This window comes from Microcaecilia unicolor, chromosome 11, assembly GCF_901765095.1.
Source record: "Microcaecilia unicolor chromosome 11, aMicUni1.1, whole genome shotgun sequence".
Lineage (NCBI taxonomy): Eukaryota > Metazoa > Chordata > Amphibia > Gymnophiona > Siphonopidae > Microcaecilia > Microcaecilia unicolor.
In genome coordinates, this window is record NC_044041.1 from 123,380,390 (window position 1) to 123,399,572 (window position 19,183).

Sequence of the window (19,183 nt, forward strand, 5' to 3'; positions counted from 1 at the left end):
CTCCCACCCCCAGTATGTACATGTTTTCCCTTTTGAAATTTGGTGCAGCAACGCATACCTGTCTTAAAGGTTTGGAAGCCCATTATGAAATCACCTCGGTTACAGACAACTGGATGAACAGCCTTTCAATCAAAATCTGGTAGTTCAGGATGTCCAGAGGGGCTGACCAAATCTGCATTTACTGACTGATAGTGTAAAAAAGTCTTTCATCTTGGCGGGTGGAGTTTGTTACTATTTTTAGAAGCAGCTTTGAGAGGTTCAGCAGAGTAGAGAGCTTTGGGCTGGCCTGGCAGCTTAGCCCAGTCAGTATAGTGGGCCCTGTGGCAGAGGTCTTCCGATTCTGAGCAGTGTTAGTCCAGGCAGCCACAGGGAAACTCAAGGGTAGATACACTGGCAGTCTCACATGTTTCCAAGAGTTGCTCTCAACAAAGAAATGAGGCACTGGAGCCAATGAGATCATAAGGTATTTGATGTGTCATGTACTTGTGACCCAGACTAGCCCCTATCAGAGACAGAATGCACGGCTTTTCTTGTGAATAGTTGTGGAACTAGATTCCTGTCCCATTCATTGGCCTTCTAACACTGCTGAACTGACTTGCCTTTAGGATGGAGATAGAAGACTATTGTCCCCTGTCTTCTGATCTAGGCTCCTGGAGGTTCCATGATCTCCTAGAAGACTATTGTCCCCTGTCTTCTGCTCTAGGCTCCTGGAGGTTCCATGACCCCCTAAATACCAGTGACCCCTCTTTTGCAGACAAGTTCACTCAGCCACCCTCAAACACACATGGTGGCATCAGTCTTTTCCAGTGCAACTGCAGAAGCTCCTCCAGTGCTCTTAAAGTCTTGTGCCTTCAATGATCTGAATCACAATCTCCTTGGTGTTCTCCCGGATCGTCACAACCTCTTTCCTCTTGGCTCTGGGAAAAGAGAAATTAAGAAAGGAAATGTCAAATATACCAAAACAAATTTTTCTGCATTGTCCATCCCTGTTATAAGAACATCTTTTCATAATCCTCAATGGGTAACTGTCTTCCTTGATACCCTTTCTAACACATTGCCAGACATATTGAGCACCTAACAAAGGAAAGACAGTCCATGTCCCCTTTTGCTGACGGTCTTGTCAGGACAAACATACATGACAAACAAGAGTATAGGTAGGAGAATATTATAGGGAAGTGGTCAAGATGAAAAGCAACCTTTCCTATAAAAGCACTCCTCTATAAACCCAGCTTTGATACTATCCCTGGTGTGTCCCTTTCTGGAAAAAATGGAGCTGAATCACCCGACACACGGCAACCTCTGGTATGGAAAATTAAGCCATGGATGGAAAGGCTGCAGCCATGGAGACTCTGATTTCACTGACCTTTCTTCGACCTCCTCAATAGTGTCCAGGAGTGGTGCATTGAGCATTTCTGGTAAAAAACAGGCCGCCACTCCAGATATGATTGGAGCCCCCCCGAATACAACCAGGGGCAGGAAAGCCACATAGTCTCCGGCCATCAGAACCATGGGGGCCACAATGCCACCCAATCTCGCCATCATAGTTATGAAACCCATTCCTGTTTGTCTGCCAAGAAAAGAAAGAATTGAGAGCATCAGCATCTGCTGTGGGAGAAAGCCACTTCGTCAATATAGGAAAATTATTATTTATATTATTTTCATTGACAATATTTTCTGCCCCTGCACACGAAGTATCCTCCAATCTTTTCAGCCCATGCACATTTTGCTAGAGTCTCCTTTAATATTTTAAGCCCTTGCACTCTCTGCAGTGCAGATGCTCAAGGATGACCTTATGCATTGGGTGATTCGTACCTGACTATCGTTGGAAAGAGTTCACCACCAAACAGGTAGGTGCAGAGGGAGGAGGCAGCGAGACATCCTTTCCCCAGCATGACCAGTGTAATGCGAAATGCCTGCATGTCTGTAGAAACAAATAACAATTTCTGACACAAATTACAGATTATTCACATACTACATGTTACAATAGAAAATGAGAGTCCACACTTTTGAGGTTTGTATCTACAGCTCACAACTTTATCTAGAGTCACTAGATCATGCCATCAAGGACAAGCCTATTTCTAAGGGCCTAGCCAAAGGTATCTGACACCCTAAGCCATGGATTCTCAACCCAGTCCTCGAGACACACCCAGCCAGTCAAGTTTTTAGGATATCCACAATGAATATGCATGAGAGACATCGAGAGATCGTCACACAATGCAGGCAGTGCATGCAAATTTATCTCATGCATATTCATTCTGAATATTTTGAAAACTAGATTTGCTTGGTGTGTCATGAGGACTGGGTTGAGAGTCTCTGCCTAGGCAAATGGGTTGCTCTCCTCTCCCCCCAAAAAAAGTCCAGCATCTCCCCTTTTTTTACCTTCCCTACCTGAGGTGTGCAGCATCTCCTCTTCCCACCTTCCCCTGAGATGTTCAGCATCTCTATTTCCCTCCCCTAATCCCTGGTGTTCAGCATCTCCCCTTCCCTTTCCCTAAATAGTTCAGCCTCTCCCCTCTCCACCCCTCCCCTCCTGAGGCATTCAGCAGCTCTGTTGTACTTCCATTCCCTTCCCTTCTCCATCTGATGCAGCAACAGTATGGCTATCTTGTGATGAGTCTTTAAAGAAGACTCATCACAATCAGTATGGAATCTTGAGCATCTCCACATGCTCAAGACCTGCTGGTCCTACACCCTCTGAAAAAGGAAGTTCAAAAGGCTTGCAGCTCTTGAGATTGTGCAGGTGCTCAAAGTTTACACTACCTGCGATGGATAGACAAGCTGATGGCTTCCTTGGTGCCACCTCTCAAATTGTGCCACCTTAGGTAGATGCTTGGTCCACCTTGTGGTCAGTTTTGCCTATTTCACCAAAAGCATAAAGCTCTCTAATGATCCAATAAGAGGATCTGCCTTGGAAGCTGAGCTTCAAGAACTAGAGTTCGTAATATGACAGCATAAATGACCTAATATACATGAATGGAACTCACCGTGAGCTACTACTGAAAAGTTGGAGCTAAATCCAAATAAATAAATAAAACGAAAGAATCGTTTTTGTTTGCAAACTCCACTGAGTGTGTGTGAAAGCAGAACTGTCTCGCCCCAGCCTTGACAACTTGGCAACCTTTCTCTAATCTTACCTAATGGCACAGCTGTGTTCACTAAGAGGAAGATTCCAGCCAGGATGAGAGAGGATGCCTGGATAGTCCGGCGCCCAAAGAAGTTCAGTGCCACTCCGCATATGATTTTGGCAAATACATCAATGCCACCAAAAAGCATCTGGACCAGATGTATGCTAAAACCAAAGTTCTTCAAGTCCATGGAGAGGCCAAAATAGGCAAAGTTGGTGGAGAAGCTGTAGGTGGACACAGGAGCAAGGAAGGGATTATAGGATGCTATTTTTTTATCTATTTAAAATATGTGTAGTTTGCACTGACTATTAATTCTAGGCGGATTACAATACATCCATACATAAATTAAAAAATGATATTAAAACAACATATTGAAGGATTTCCTAAATTATTGTCATCACAGATTCGGTAAACAAATCACCCTTCATCATATAACATTAACAGCCATGTTTTTAGTTCTCTTTTAAAGGTCGGTGTATTTTGTACCACTCTCAAGCAGTAAATATGAATGTAGGCCCCAGTGTCCATAAGCAAGTGTTTATTTGTGAGCCAGAAGTATTAGCATAGAGAAAATAGCCTCTAGTCTAAAGGGAGTTGGCTTTACTCAAGGCTACTGAATGCTTGAGAAAGAAATGGTGTATGTGACAAAGAATGTCCTTTGAAGAGAGAAAACCTGCTAAGATAGCAGCCTTTCTGTTTTAATTAAAAATCACAGATGATACTTTGTCTGTAAATCATTAAAAAGGCACACATCCTGATGTAAGGTTGAAGGCACTACTGCAGTGCTGTGCTGTGCTGTGTGTGTAATATATTTGCTGACTTCCATTGGCTGGTCTCCTAAATGAAATAAATGGAATCTTTCGGCTCTGTTTAAATGTATTTCTTATTAACAGGGTACAGGTGCCATGTGACATTGTAGATTCTGCAGAACTAAACAGTCAATGCAGGCTCACCAATCAATGCTAGGCTTCCAGGATAGACTAATTTAGTTACGGGTATGCCCCCTAGCTGCATGCATGCTGGCTATCTCAGGGAAATCAGAACTACAAGGCCATGTGCTGCTAGAATCAAAACCAGGACTGATTCAATTAGTTGAGGAGCCGACTAGTATGATTTTCAAGCTTGCTGGAAATACACTGCCAGCAACAAAACGCCAAGCGAAGTGGAGGAGTAGCCTAGTGGTTAGAGCACCTGCCTTGATATACAGCGGTGGCCAGTTCAAATCCAACTGCTGCTCCTTGTGATCTTGGGCAGGTCACTTAACCCTCTGTTGCCTCAGGTACAAAATGAGGGGCCCTTTTAGAGAGCAGCGGTAAGCCCAAAGGGGGCTTACCACTTTCTCTTCTGGTACCATCGCCGGTCCAACGTGTCCGCCGGCGGTAGTCCCACCCCAAGCGCATGCCATTTCTATGGGAAAAAGGTTATCAATAGAAATCAAACTTTCTATTTGTTTGATTTCTATTGATAACCTTAAGAGTGGACTAACACGGCTACCACACTCCTCTACTTACTATGGGAAAAAGAAAACCCCCAGAAATGGTTTATGCAGTGGTAACCTGGTTGTAATTACCACCGGGTTAGCATGGGAGCCATTATCGCCACCTCATTGGATGGTGGTAAGAACTCCCCGTCACATGGCCATGCAGTAAGAGTTCTCTTACTGAAGGCCATGTGTGTATGGAGGGGGGGGGGGGGGTTACCCACTGCAGTAAAAAGGGCCCTGGTGTGTGGAAAAATTACCCCTGCTGCTAGTGCAGGGCACTTTTCCCCCGCAGCTTGGTAAAAGGACCCCTTAGATTTTGAGCCCTCCAGGGACAGAGAAATACCCAGTATACCTGATTGTAACTCACCTTGAGCTACTAGTGAAAAAGGTGTGAGAAAATCCAAATAAATAAATAAATTTGTAGCCAAACGTTTAATACTGAAATGCAAGATACATGGGCCTTTGATCTTGAGTTAGTGACGCTTTGTCTAAAAGTAACTGTACAGTGCAATATGTCTTATCTGCGGAAATGAGCTCCTTAAAATTTGTCCGCCCATGTATGTGTTGTTCCATTATACATGTGATTCTACTTGTGTTTAACAGAGGTGTCCCCCAGGGCAGAGTTCAAGTGGGGGTTGAAACAACATACGTGTCCATTTTCAAAAATAATGTGCTATTTCAATCAAAGTACCCACAGAAAATGTGGGCACAAATGGCAGTGAGAACTTTTTCCATAGACAATTTTCAAAGTGAAAGTACCCTCGCTTCCAATTTGAAAACTGGCACAAAGTTCATGGATAAAGACAGCTATGTGGGCACCATGTTACACCCCTAGGCACCTGGATGGGCCACATTGGTCTCTCTTTCTCCCCACTTACCATGTTACTATTTTTATTTATAATAAGTAGAAATAAAGCAAGAGGATAAGATGATACTTTTTTAGTGGACTATCAACACATTTTTTGACTAGCTTTCCAAGGCTACAAGTTGTCTGTAAGAGAGAAAGACAGCCTGAGGAGTTATTCTCTGGGACAGGGCCCAGAGGAGGGAGAGAGGTTTAGGATTTCAAGAACCTAGTCTAGTAAGAAAGATTATTCTTAAGGGATACTGCCTAGAGAACGTCAGTGTTGTTATCGATGCTAGGAGATACATGGAATGCACATAGTTGCTCTGAAGATTAATACTGTTATGCCATTGATTAATCCAAGTTATAGTAAACTCAATTCAGGCAGAATATACCTGCTGTCCTGGACTGTTTCATTGACCGAGAGTGGTGTGGAGTGAGTGTCTCCTAGTCTCCTAGTTTTTATCTAGTCCCAACCTTGACCTTCAACTGTAGTAACATGGTAACATGCCACCTGATATTTTAAAGCATTTAACCAGCCAGGAGTGGTTAAATGGCACTTAACCGGCTATCCAGCAATATTCAGTGGGAGATAGCTAGTTATCTCCCACTGAATATTGGCAGTTAGCGCATAGCGGATAACCGGTTATATCGCACAATATAACTGGCTATCCACCAATATTCAGTACATCGCCAGCTAAGTTTGACAGCCAAATTAGGCCACCTAAACAGCTGGAATATCTTTGGCCGATTTAAGCTTAACCAGCCAGTGCTAAATATCGGCATGACTGGTTACATCTAAACCGGCCAAAAAAACACCTAGATATTCAATGCTGGTCATTGGAAACGGCCCAGCATTGAATATCCGGGCTGACCACTGACTGTGGGAGGCAGCCTGGCTACCTCCCACGGTTTATTGGCCCCATAACCGCAGATAAAGACCTGAACAGTTCATCCAGTCTGCCCAACAGTCACACTCATAATTAATTCATGATTAAACAAACAATGAATGTGGTATAAAATACTTGATCCTGATCTTTCTTTGTCATTTCTGGGACATAGACCATCAAAGCCCTCTCCAGCCTATCCCAATCTGTCTTGTCATATATGGGACACAGACCATAGAATGTATATAGCCCATCAGATGCTCCTACCTAAACAAAGGATCACACTTTGATAATGCACTCTTTGCAGGAAGGGCGGGGGTTGGGGTCCCCCGCCAGCTGAAGAAATATCTTTAAAGGCGGCAAGTGGACCTCGGCTGGCGGGGGGTGGGGTCCCCCGCCAGCAAAGGTAAGCAACGGCAGCGGGGGAGGGTTGGCGGGGGGGGAGGGTGGAGAGTCGTTGGTGGGGGGATCTGGCAATGGCAGGAGGGGTTCTGGCAATGGTGGCGGCAGCGGGGGGGGGTCATTTGTTGGAATGTAATTGTATTTTACATGCATTGCCTGTCACCTATTATTTCTCTGTGATTACTCTGTGACCTCTGATGTGAATTACTTAGAGAGGTCACACTGCTATGCAACTTCCTGTGGGGGTAGATGCAGCACATGCAGCACATGGAGCACATGGAGCTCATGATCTCTCCTAACCTGAGAGGATCTATGGTGGTGTGAGCATCCATTACCATCTAAGCACATGGAAGGAGCTGATAAGACAAATGTATAGTAATATGTATATATAAGCCTGTCTGATTATAATCTAACTACAAACTGTGAGTAAACAGATGTTTTGTTACTTCAACTTTAAAGTGACTCAGCAGTGAATTATTCAGGGGTGAATGAGAGAGAGATGAAGAAAGAAATTAACATTTCTAAAGCTGAAGCTGTGTGTACTAAAATCTGCTAATTATTTACTACAAATAATCCAACAAAAGGGTTATGGGCCCAGGGCTCAGGAATTGAAAAAGAAGAGAAATATTACCAGGCAGAAAAAAAGGCCACATTTTTCTCTTAAGTTTTAAAGGAAAGATTCAGTCTGTCTCTCTCTCCCCCCACACAGCAGACAGAAGGCTAAGAAAATGGCTGAGGGAAGAAATTCACCATTGTTCTATTCTCTCAAGGTGCCTAGATTAACTGAGTTTAATTATCAGCAGTGGGAATTAAGATTCATATGTTTCCTTCGAGCAAAAAGATTAGATATATGCTTAGACCAAGACAGAACAGCTGAAAATATGGCTGAATGGGACAATGCAAACTATTATGTGAAGTGCATGCTTTTGGAAGCTCTCTCAGAGAAACAAGCCATATTAGTGGAGGGAAAAGATACACCAAAGGACATTTTATATAAACTGAGAACTATGTATGCAACTACATATGCAAAGCAGCAACCAATTTGGTTAGCAGAGTTGAATGAAACCAAATTAAGGGATAAAAGTAAATGTAATGATCACATTATGTATCTTATGTCTTCATTTCAAAAGTTAGAACTTTCTGGAATTCCCATGTGTGATGCATTGAAAAGAGCATTTCTTTTTACCTCACTATCAAAGAAGTTTGATGTTTTTAGGTCTGTAAATGAGGCCATTGAAGGGCAATCTTTTGAACAGGCAACATCAAAACTAAGGCAGGAATGCATAATAAATGATTCTGAGGAGATGTGTTCTCAAAGCAAGTCAGAGAGAAATGAAACAAATTTCTTGGCAAAGAACAGAGGAAGGCAGAGCTATGGGAAAACTCCACCCAAGGGCAAGCTGATTTGCTACTCATGTGGAAAGGAGGGACATGTATCTAAATGGTGTAAGGAAACACAAAACACTCCCTCTAGCTCACCTAAGCCAATGGAACTAAAGAATTTTCAAACCAGGAAATGTATGAAGGACAAAGATAAACACAAGGGCTTTCTAATGGCAGAAAAATCTTTGACTATGGTAAATAATAATTCAAATGAAAGTACTTGGATTTTGGATTCGGGGAGCACATGCCATTTAACCAATTGTAAGGATTTCTTTCAGGAAATGTGTCCAGAGGAAGGTATTCTTAAAACTGCAAACGCAGGGACTGCTAAGATCCAAGCAAAAGGTATTGGATTCTTAAAATGCAAAGTGTCTAATGAAGTTAAAGAAATTCCTGTAAGTGATGTCTTGTATATTCCCCAAGCAGTTTGCAATATGCTTAGTGTATCTACATTAGATAAGAAGGGATTTGTGATTCATTTTGAAAACAGTAAGTGCACAATCTCTAAAAATGATGAAGTGTATGCTGAAGCTTTTATGCATAATGATGTTTATAAGCTGAACATTTCAGGTGAAGCCTCACATATGGCGCAAGTAAGGAAGAATGATGGTAAATGTAGTCTGGAAATCTGGCACCGCCGCCTGGGACATCGTGATTCTAAGGTGATCCAGGATCTTTACAGTAAGCAACTGGCCACCGGCATTCAGATAAGTGCAGATGCTGGTAAAATGGAGAAATGCATAGACTGTGTTACTCAAAAAGGTGTGAGACCCTCATTTCCTGCATACACAGGAAATAGGAGTAATAAAGTGCTGGACTTAATACACAGTGACTTATGTGGACCGTTTAATATCCCATCATTGGGAAATAACAGATTTGTGCTAATATTCTTGGATGATTTCTCTAGATATTGTGTGGCCTATTTGCTGAAAGAAAAAAGTCAAGTCACAGACATGCTGAAGAAATACGTAGCCATGGTGAGCAACAAATTTGAAAGAAAACCAAAGGTTCTTCAGACCGACAATGGTGGTGAGTTCACTTCACAAAGCATGCGCACATTTCTAGAACAAGAAGGCATTCAGCATATCACAACAGTAGCTTATACACCAGAGCAAAATTCTGTTGCAGAGAGAAAATTTAGGTCACTTGTGGAAATGACCAGATGTATGCTGTCAGATAGCAATCTCCCTAAAAGACTATGGGGGGAAGCCATTCTCACAGCAGTGTACCTACAAAACAGAATGCCAACTAAAGGCGCTGAGCGCACACCACATGAGACATGGCATGGTAGGAAGCCAAACCTGTCACACATAAGAACATTTGGAAGTACAGCATATGCTCATGTACCAAAGCAAAGAAGGCATAAGCTGTATTCCACAACAGAAAGGGGCATTTTAGTTGGCTATGCTCCAGGACACAAAGGATATAGAATTTGAATCTGAAAACTGGCATTGTTGGCATAAGACATGTTACATATTTTGATGAAAACAAAAGGGTTGATAAAGGCTGGATTATCCCAGATGAGCCTTATCATCCAGAATATGAAACTAGAACCATAATAGACATGCCAGTGTATATAAATGCCATACCAAGGCAGATGTCTGAAAGCAACTCACCTGTATCGAACGAGGAACAGGCAGAGGAAACAGACACAGAAAGGATCATTGAAGAAGACAGTACAGTTGGAGAAGGGGAATCAATTGGAGAAGGACTCTCAGATTTAGAGGATGCAGAAAGGTCAGACCAACCTGTTGTCAGACGCTCATCCAGGGAAAACAAAGGTGTTCCACCCCCAAGACTGTCGTACTTAACAAAGTCAGCAGAAGCTCAAGAGCCCTTAACATGGGATGAGATTGAGAAAATGCCAGCAGAAGAAGCTGCTGAATGGCATAAAGCTGCACAAGAAGAAATTGATGCATTGGATAAAAATAATACTTGGATTCTTACAAAATTACCTCCTGGCAAGAAAGCTATAGGATGCAAATGGGTATTCAAGTTAAAAAGGAATGCACAAGGAAAAGTGGAAAGGTATAAAGCCAGATTAGTGGCAAAGGGATATCTTCAAAAATATGGAGAAGATTTTGATGAAGTGTTTGCACCTGTAGTGAAACACACGACAATCAGAACACTTCTGAGCATTGCAGTCTCAAAAGGCATGCAAGTCAAACACATTGATGTGAAAACAGCGTTTCTTCACGGAGATATAACTGAAGACTTGTACATGGAACAGCCAACAGGTTTCATAAATACAAAACAAAGACAGCTAGTGTGTAAATTAAACAAAGGTCTTTATGGATTAAAGCAAAGTGCAAAATGTTGGAATGATAAATTGCATGAAATATTGACAAATTTAGGATTTAAGCAAGGTGAAGCAGATAAATGCTTGTACACTAGGTGCACAAATGGACAATATGCATACATTTTAGCTTTTGTTGATGATCTGCTCATTGCAAGCAAAAGTGAGCAAGAGTACAAGGACATTGTAAAGTGTTTAAACCACAATGTTGAGATAAAAGAACTTGGAAATGTGTCATACTATCTTGGTATAGAAATTGAGAAACAAAATGATGGTTCTTATCTTCTAAGCCAGAAGCAGAAAATAAATGAGCTTATTGAAAGTTTAGGTATGCAAGATGCCCAAGTTGTAAGCACTCCCATGATCACTGATTTTCTGAAGGATGAAACAGTAAGAGAACCTTTACCAGATAACATCCAATATAGATCAGCCATAGGTAAGCTTTTATATCTAGCTACCACATACAGGGCTGATATAGCAAATGCAGTAGGAATTTTGAGCAGAAGGGTCAGCTCACCTACCAAATCAGATTGGACTGCAGTTAAAAGGATGGTAAGGTATTTAAAGGGTACCATTGATTGTAAATTAAAGATTTCAGCCAATAGTAATCCAAAACTAATATGTTACTGTGATTCAGATTGGGCAGGGGATCATTCTAACTATAAATCCACAAGTGGATATGTGTTTATGTATGGAAATGTACAAATTTCATGGGCCAGTCATAAACAAAGTATTGTGAGTTTGTCTTCTACAGAAGCTGAATATGTGGCAGTATCGGAAGCGTGCAGAGAACTGATATGGATTGAAAAACTTTTGCTGGATTTTGGAATAGCTGAAAAGAGACCAATCCAGATAATGGAAGATAATCAGAGCTGCATCCGACTGTCACAGAATGACAAGGTTCAGTCACGCACCAAGCACATCGCAACAAAATACCACAACGTGCGAGAGTTGGCAAAAGAAGGGGTCATCAGTCTACACTATTGTCACACCAGTGAGATGACAGCTGACATCATGACCAAAACCGTTACCCAGAGAACATTTTGTGAATCTGCGTATAAAGCTTGGACTTTGTATGAATAAATAATTGCATGACAGTTATGCATGAGAAGGGGTTTGTTGGAATGTAATTGTATTTTACATGCATTGCCTGTCACCTATTATTTCTCTGTGATTACTCTGTGACCTCTGATGTGAATTACTTAGAGAGGTCACACTGCTATGCAACTTCCTGTGGGGGTAGATGCAGCACATGCAGCACATGGAGCACATGGAGCTCATGATCTCTCCTAACCTGAGAGGATCTATGGTGGTGTGAGCATCCATTACCATCTAAGCACATGGAAGGAGCTGATAAGACAAATGTATAGTAATATGTATATATAAGCCTGTCTGATTATAATCTAACTACAAACTGTGAGTAAACAGATGTTTTGTTACTTCAACTTTAAAGTGACTCAGCAGTGAATTATTCAGGGGTGAATGAGAGAGAGATGAAGAAAGAAATTAACATTTCTAAAGCTGAAGCTGTGTGTACTAAAATCTGCTAATTATTTACTACAAATAATCCAACATCATTGGGGGGGGGCTAAAATGTGCCCCCTCCCTCTGGCTCTGGCCCCCCCTACCGCTGGAGTCTAGATACGCCCCTGGGTGATACCTGATGGGTAGGAGGGTCTTTGGCTTCAACAAGGAGAAAGAGAATCAGTACCTGACGAACATTAGGCAGCAGGAGATCCGGCACATGGCTGGGGTGCGGAAGAGGTCTAGAATGGAATGGGTACTGGCCTTTGGTGAACTCTCTGCTGCTTCCTTCTGCAACATCTGACAAAAGAAAGTGGGCAGGTATGAGCCTCTATGAAATTTTATTAGGGCTGACTTTCTAAATTTATACTCAAAATATCACTAAACTCCTAAATTTAAGGGAATAAAAAGTAGGTGGTGACAGGAGCAGATTTAGGGTGGGGAAAAGAAGTTAAGATTTAAGAACTGATTTCCAGCACTAGGCTTATAAATCTAGGCAAATGAATGGCAGGCCTACTTTTATCAGAATAATGTTTAAACTCCTAGAATGAATTGTCAGCTGGAAACCTAGGCTTCTAAGTTTGGCAGAAAATAGGGAACCACTTCAGGAGCTAAATTTAGGAGCTCAGCTTTTTGTGAATATGAAGGCCTGTATTTTTAAAGGTTGCCCCTTGTTCTGAGCACTACAAAAGTAAATTATGAATTCAGGGCCCACAGTGATATGTGACGTCTGAGCCACTCACATTTGTGTATAAAGTTTGGACAGTCTTTTTGCTGTCTTGTCTTTATACAATTACTTAGCAGTTTAGCGGACTGAAAATTGCCACTAACCAACTAAGTAGGGGCACCGCCCATGATCTGCCCCCTGCCTGGTTAGTGGTGATATTCAGTGGCACTAACCAGTTAAGTGCCTTTGAATATCAGACTCCGGGTCACTCAGCAGGGTTTAACCAGTTGGGAGCCTTTCCTACCTGGTTAAACTCTTTTGAATATCGGGCAGTCAATACATAAATAAAATACTTATTATCATCATTTGCACAGTGCTAACAAGTGACTGCTACATTTACAGAGATAGAAAAGATATTCTGTCATCCTTTCTAAGCTCATCCCAATCTCCGTTGTTCTGCATATGCCTTCTTCTTCCTAGTATGACTGAGACTATATGATAGCCTTGAACACAGAAAATCCATTCTCTAACCTCCAGGGAAATCCTCTCCCCTTCTTCTTTCTTCCCGTTCATCTTTGCCACCCGCTTCAAGCTCCTCAGGGCCACCTCTGTCTTATTGTTCACAATCAACCATCGAGCTGATTCGGGCAGCCACCTGTTAAAGAGTTTTGATCAGAACCGAGTCAGAATAATTGAAGAAATCCCATTTCAGCTCTACCCCACTTTGAGAAAGCACCGGGAAACCATCCGCCCAATATTCAAAAGGGCTTAACTGGGCAGGAGAGGCTCCTGCCCGGTTAAACCCCACTGAGCGACCCTGCACCAGATATTTAGCGCAGGGCCGCTGAGAGACACAGCCAGGCCCGGAGCAGGACTGGACTGTTGCATGCGTGTACCCCATGCCCCCCCCCACCTAGGCCGCTGCAGCATACCCCAGCCCCCCCACACTCAGGCTGCCGACCTCGCACCTTTCTGTCTGCTCCCTCGCTCTCTCCTCGCTTTAATGCAATCTTCCAGGTCCTGGATGGCATTCAGAAGCAGGCAGGAAGAAGCTTGCCCAGGGAATTTCCCCCTGTCCAACCCTCCCCTCAGCAGCCCTGATTCAGCGGCACATAACCAGTTAATGCTGATGAATATCGTTGTTAACCAGCCATCTCCTAACCAGTTAGTGGCGGGCCAGAGGCAGAGCATGGGTGGAGCACCTACTTAGTTGGTTAGTGGCAATTTTCAATCTGCTAACTGGCTAAGTAAACGCATAAAGTTATGACAGCATAAAGGCTGTCCTAACTTTGGGACTAGTTTACCAAACTGTGCTAGCGATTCCCGTGCAGCAATGCTGATGAAGCCCATTCAGTGAATGGGCATTGTCAGCATTGCAGTGCCAGGAATTACTAGCATGGTTTCGTAAAAGGGGTCCTTTATGCACTAAAGATAACTGGGCACCAATCTGAATATTGGCTGGTGCCTGGTTAACTTCTGGGTAACTGCTGATTCCTGGATATTCAATGCCGGGAGCCGTGCATGCCCTGATATTGAATATTCAGGGTCAGGTCTGTGGCGCAGCTCAGACACCGCATACTGCCGCGGGTTAAATATCGAGCCTTCTCTGTCTTGACATGAATTTGCAAATTCATAGTTCAAGCATTAGGTGAGGACTAGCAATTACCAGTTTGAGTCCCAGCTGGCCTGGACAAATGAAAACGTATCTCCTGGGTGGCCAGAGTCTATGAGAGTATTAGTCAGAGCTGAAAAATGACCAAAAGAAGCACCTTCTACGTCAGCTTACCAGGAATATAGGAAGAAGACAAAGAAGGGAAGAGAAATGGCTAGTTGCAGCCAGCGCCAGTCTCGGAGCCAGTAGGCTATGCCCGCCAACACCACCTGCCCAGCGGTGCTGCAGTACGCCTGCATGGACACCACAAAGGCACGAAACTTGGTGGGGACCCATTCAAGACCTGGAAGAAAGAGAATGGCCATGAAGACTCCACCTTAATCTTCCTAGCTACCCACTTTTCTCCAACTAGGCTGCATCATCCTGTTCCTTCAATTAACTCATGCTTCATTCAACCCCAGAGGAGACTGCATATTCATTGACTGGGCATTTCAGTTGCTGACTTTGCACTGAGGGCTATCAAGATAAGGCTGATATAAGTGGAGTGCCTGCCTGGCTTTACCCGTGTCTGTAGCCTTTTAGTTTTAGAAGGAACTAGAAGTTCATAGATGCAACTGGGGTAAATCCAAGTCTAACTCATCCTGATGAAGGTTGACCTAGCTCAGTGGTTATCTTTAAACTCAACAAGTCTGTAGCAAAAGTAGAGAGGTTCTGCCTTGCTTAGGTGACAGAGACCTCTACAGTAAAGTGAAATTAAGAAGTTTACTTTAAAAAAAGAAAGCCTATGAGTACTGAGAAGGAAAGGGATACCATGGTTTCTGGAAGAGAAGAAGAGGATGCCTTGGAGCAGAGACAGGGAGGGCCAGGCTCTACAGGAGTACAGTACCTGTGATCACATCTGAGATCAGATACTCAAGCTACTTGTGGGGACAAGGAGAGTAGAGGTTCCCCTTAGATTCCCATAAGAATTAAAGTGACTCTACTTGTGCTATTTTTACACTCTGCTGAATGATTATATTTGTGCTTTTTCCTTCTGGCTCTTTAAGTGAAGTATTAGTTTGTGGAGCTAAAAGAGGGTAGTCTAGATCTATGAAAAAGGCAGTGTTGCCACCCCTCCCCCTGAAGATGTACCCCTGGTCTATTGCACGGCAAAAAGAAGAAGCAGTGAGGGACCCCAGACCATGAGAGGCTACATGAGCTTGCACTCACTCAGACAAATGTAGTTCAGGAGGAGTCCAGAGAGTCCCACGCCACTCAGGAAGCGGAAAAGGCAGTAGACAGTGAAACTGGGAGAGAAAGCTGCCCCAGTGCCCATTACTCCTATCATCAGCAATGACCAAAGAAGGACTGCCCGTCGGCCAAACCTAAACCACAAACAAACAAAAAAAAAAACAGACTCACTGAAGTTTCAGATAAAAGCAGTCACATTGCAAGCTCCCTACAGCCGCGTTTCTCAACACTTTTCTGGAGGCATACGTAGTCAGTTGGGTTTTCAGGATTACCAAATGACTATACCTGAGAGAGTTGCATACAGTGGATTTCCAGTACATATAAATGTAGCTCACACCACCAGGAAAAGATTAAGAAGCACCACCCTACAGATCAGCTGTGAACCTTGTAACTCCACTGTCAAACAATATAGATTTCTCCATGGTAGCAGCAAAGTGCTTTGAAGTGTTTGGTACATTCTTTAATATTAAAGGACTATCTTCTTGGTGTGATACCTACCTGTCAGAGAGACCACCAAATATGAGAGCACCGATCAGAACGCCAGCCATGAAGAGAGACTGAGCCAGCTCCTTGAGAGAGCGTAAGTCACATACCAGCTCCCACTGCATGAAGGAAACAAGAATATCTCTGTAAAAATCAGTTACTGATGATAGAATATGATGTCTTTTCAGATGGATCTTGACTTGGGTTTTATCCCAGACCTATAGTTTCAATCTTCTTAATGAAAGGAAAACTATGATACAATGGGTCAAAAGCAGAACCTGACTCAATGTATCCCTGAGGAGCTGGAGTCCTCTGCTTCATAGATCTGGTCGTCCTTTTCAGTTGTGTATAGTCTCATTACCAACAAAGGGAGGGAAATGTTCATAGCTGTTTCCATGGGCAGTAACATTTTGGGGGTAATTTTATTAATGGGTGACTTCTTTTAGGTGCTTCAGTGCAGGACTGCTGAGAGGTGGGGGGGGGGGGGCAAGATTCCCCAGGCCCGGCATCCAAAGGGAGCCCAGTGCCAGCAAGGCTTCTGGAGGCAGGCAGAAGGTTCTGCTCCCTTGGTCTATCTCTGTCCTGTTCCTGTGTGTTGGGACCCAGGTGATTGCATTAATGTAATAACCCAAGTCCTGGCACACAGGAACAGGAAAGTGACAGACTGAGGGAGCAGCAGATGCAGGAAGGTAAGGGGGAAGGGGGGCCTGAGTGTTTGGGGGGCGGTGGTGGCCTTGCTCCAGGCCTGGTTCTGTCTCTCTGTGGACCTGCCTCGATGCAGTGCCATGAGAGCCTATTCCATAACAGCATCTGGTGCCCAGCACTGTTCTCTTTAAGCTGAGTGTGAGTCCTCCATCTACAGTCCTGCCAGTAGGGGCTGCTGTTTCACTATCACATTTTCAAGTTCTGCAGACTCCAGGGAACCTGCCTGGCCCTAGAGACTGAAAACACAACATTGAGGCACCACCCCTTACTGGTAGCAATGCAGTTGGAGGACACCCACTCAGCTAACGGCCCAGTCCATTACAGAATACTAGCACAACCCAGTATCAGGTGCCTAAAATCTAGGCAGCTGCAGTTACACCAGCCATAGACCTGAGGTAACTACAGATGCCTACATGCAGCAAGGGCACATGTAACTTACAGTATTCTGTAAGTGGTGTGTATATGGCAGTCACGACATGCCCCTCCCATGCTCTGCCCCCTTGCATTCCACTATTCCACTTACACACATCCTTATAGAATAGCACTTACCTGTTTTGCTGCCACTTACATGCGTAAGTGACTATATTCTGTACATTTACGCACAAGTGGTGCATCAATGCGGGCACCGATTAATAGAATTGCCCTTCAAATCCACATAAGTTGACTTTCTGAACATTCTCTACATTGTATATAAGTATATAAGTAAAAGTAAGCATATAATTCTACGGTATCTGTTCTTTTACTTGTAGTGTGGACGAGTTTAGGTCAGGAAAGGAAACAATGTAGTTTTGGGGTTTTCAAAACTACATGTGTTATTTGGCTGGAAATAGCAACTACAAATCTATTTCCTTGGGCAGTTTCCCCTTGAAACTTAGTGTGAGCAGTTTGGAAACTATCCCAATATAGAATTCTGAGCTTGATGTTCAGCCAGCCTGGTCAGAATATACAGTTAAGAGCCAACCTGTAGTAGTGTAAAAAGTGCCCACTAGTGGGTAGACTGGTTATTGGCAATGTATTGGCAGCATACTTATTGTTGGCAAGTTGCAAGTGATGATTGATGACTAGGGGGTCTTTGGCTTTGGGAAGGAGAAAGGGAATCAGTAGAGTGGCAGGAACAACAGTGTACCAACTGCTTAGTCAACAGGGGCTGCTTTCATTTTGGCTGTTCTGATTGGACCAGTGGTTGACTTCCCCTGTTTCCCACGTGAGACACACTAAACACAGTTCTGATTATGCTATTTCTCCTACCTCAGTGACAATAGAGGATGAAAAGATGCTGTCATCGAACACCCAACCATTCTGGCAGGGCTCTGTCTCCATCCCAAGAACTGTGCCGTTGTCCTCCAATAGTCGCCACTGTGTGTTGGTGAAGCGTAGGCACTTTTCTGGCCTCTGCTCCCCATCCAGGGGGATGGATAACTTCAGCAGGTCATATGGGTCCAGATATCGAGTGAAGTTGGACTGGGTGCCGTTCATCTGGATATTGGCTTGGCAGTGATGCTCAGGTATAGCTGCACTGAAGTTCTGAACCAGATTATGGCTGGCGATCATGAGGACTGGAATGGAGAGAAAGAAGATATAGATGATCTGGAAGAGCCCCATGCTACCCACTTTCTCCAAGAGATCTCCGAAAGCCATTTTGTACAACTGTGATAATGATGTTCTCTGCCTGCTAGGTCTCCTGAAGGCAAAGTGTGTTCAGATGTTTTCTCTTTCTGCCTCTGCAGGTTATATACACAGTGTTGCGGCCACTGCTTCAGCTGATGGTTAAAGATTGACTCTGGAACCAAGTTATGAAAGGATAGGAAGGAAGTGGGGCTGGGTGGATAAATGTAATAATATCTAATAGGTCCATGAGAGATAGAAGCCACATCCCACTGTCACAGAGTATCTCTAGTGATTCTGGTTTTGCTTTTCCCATTCCTCATTCCAAGCTTTCTTATTTATATAACATGGCCCCTCAGTTTTCATTCAGCGTGGATCATTATGTGCTGGAGAATTATAGAAGATTTATATATAAGAAAGAAAATATTATTATTTGAGCTAGTACTAACCTAGTGTCCCAGTACAGGTTCACTCTTCTCTCTAAGCCACTATTAATCCAGGGTACAACACTGTAGTAAAGATCACTCTCACCTCTGAGCCAGTATCCCAGCAGGGGTTGCTCGCCCATCAGAGCTAGTACTGGCCCAATGTTTCAGCAAAGAGTTAGGGGGCACTTTCCCCTCTGACCCTGTGTGCCAGCATAGTGTTAAGGGGTGCTTTCCCCTCTGAGCCAGTACTGACCCAGTATCCCAGCGTAGTGTTAGGGGGTACTTTCCCATCAGAGCTAGTACTGGCCCAGTTGCCCAGCATAGGGGGTGCTTTCCCCTCTGAGCCAGTACTGACCCAGTGTCCCAGCGTAGTGTTAGGGGGTGCTTTCCCATCAGAGCTAGTACTGGCCCAATGTTTCAGCAAAGAGTTAGAGGGCACTTTCCCCTCTGACCCTGTGTGCCAGCATAGTTTTAAGGGGTGCTTTCCCCTCTGAGCCAGTACTGACCCA

At 43.6% G+C, this 19,183-nt stretch overlaps 1 protein-coding gene across 1 annotated transcript; it reads right to left on the bottom strand.

Annotated features, from left to right (window-relative positions):
- Positions 1-653: 653 nt before the first annotated feature.
- On the bottom strand, positions 654-18,340 carry LOC115480274 (solute carrier family 22 member 6-B-like). The gene is made up of 10 exons (XM_030218821.1): positions 17,890-18,340; positions 15,952-16,055; positions 15,433-15,587; positions 14,398-14,566; positions 13,143-13,266; positions 12,132-12,244; positions 3,135-3,349; positions 1,813-1,921; positions 1,364-1,567; positions 654-917 (listed from the first exon to the last, which is right to left on the bottom strand). Exons 1-10 carry the CDS (start codon positions 18,277-18,279, stop codon positions 836-838), a joined length of 1,665 nt encoding a protein of 554 aa, XP_030074681.1. The 5' UTR covers positions 18,280-18,340; the 3' UTR covers positions 654-835.
- Positions 18,341-19,183: the final 843 nt, after the last annotated feature.

Excerpts from the sequence above, each read along its gene's own strand:
- LOC115480274 (XM_030218821.1), bottom strand. The coding sequence starts at position 18,279 with ATGGCTTTCGGAGATCTCTTGGAGAAAGTGGGTAGCATGGGGCTCTTC. Across the intron at positions 13,267-14,397 it reads GTCTTCTTCCTATATTCCTG|GTGGCTGCCCGAATCAGCTC; the intron begins GTAAGCTGACGT and ends ACTCTTTAACAG. Across the intron at positions 918-1,363 it reads ATTGAGGAGGTCGAAGAAAG|AGCCAAGAGGAAAGAGGTTG; the intron begins GTCAGTGAAATC and ends CTCTTTTCCCAG.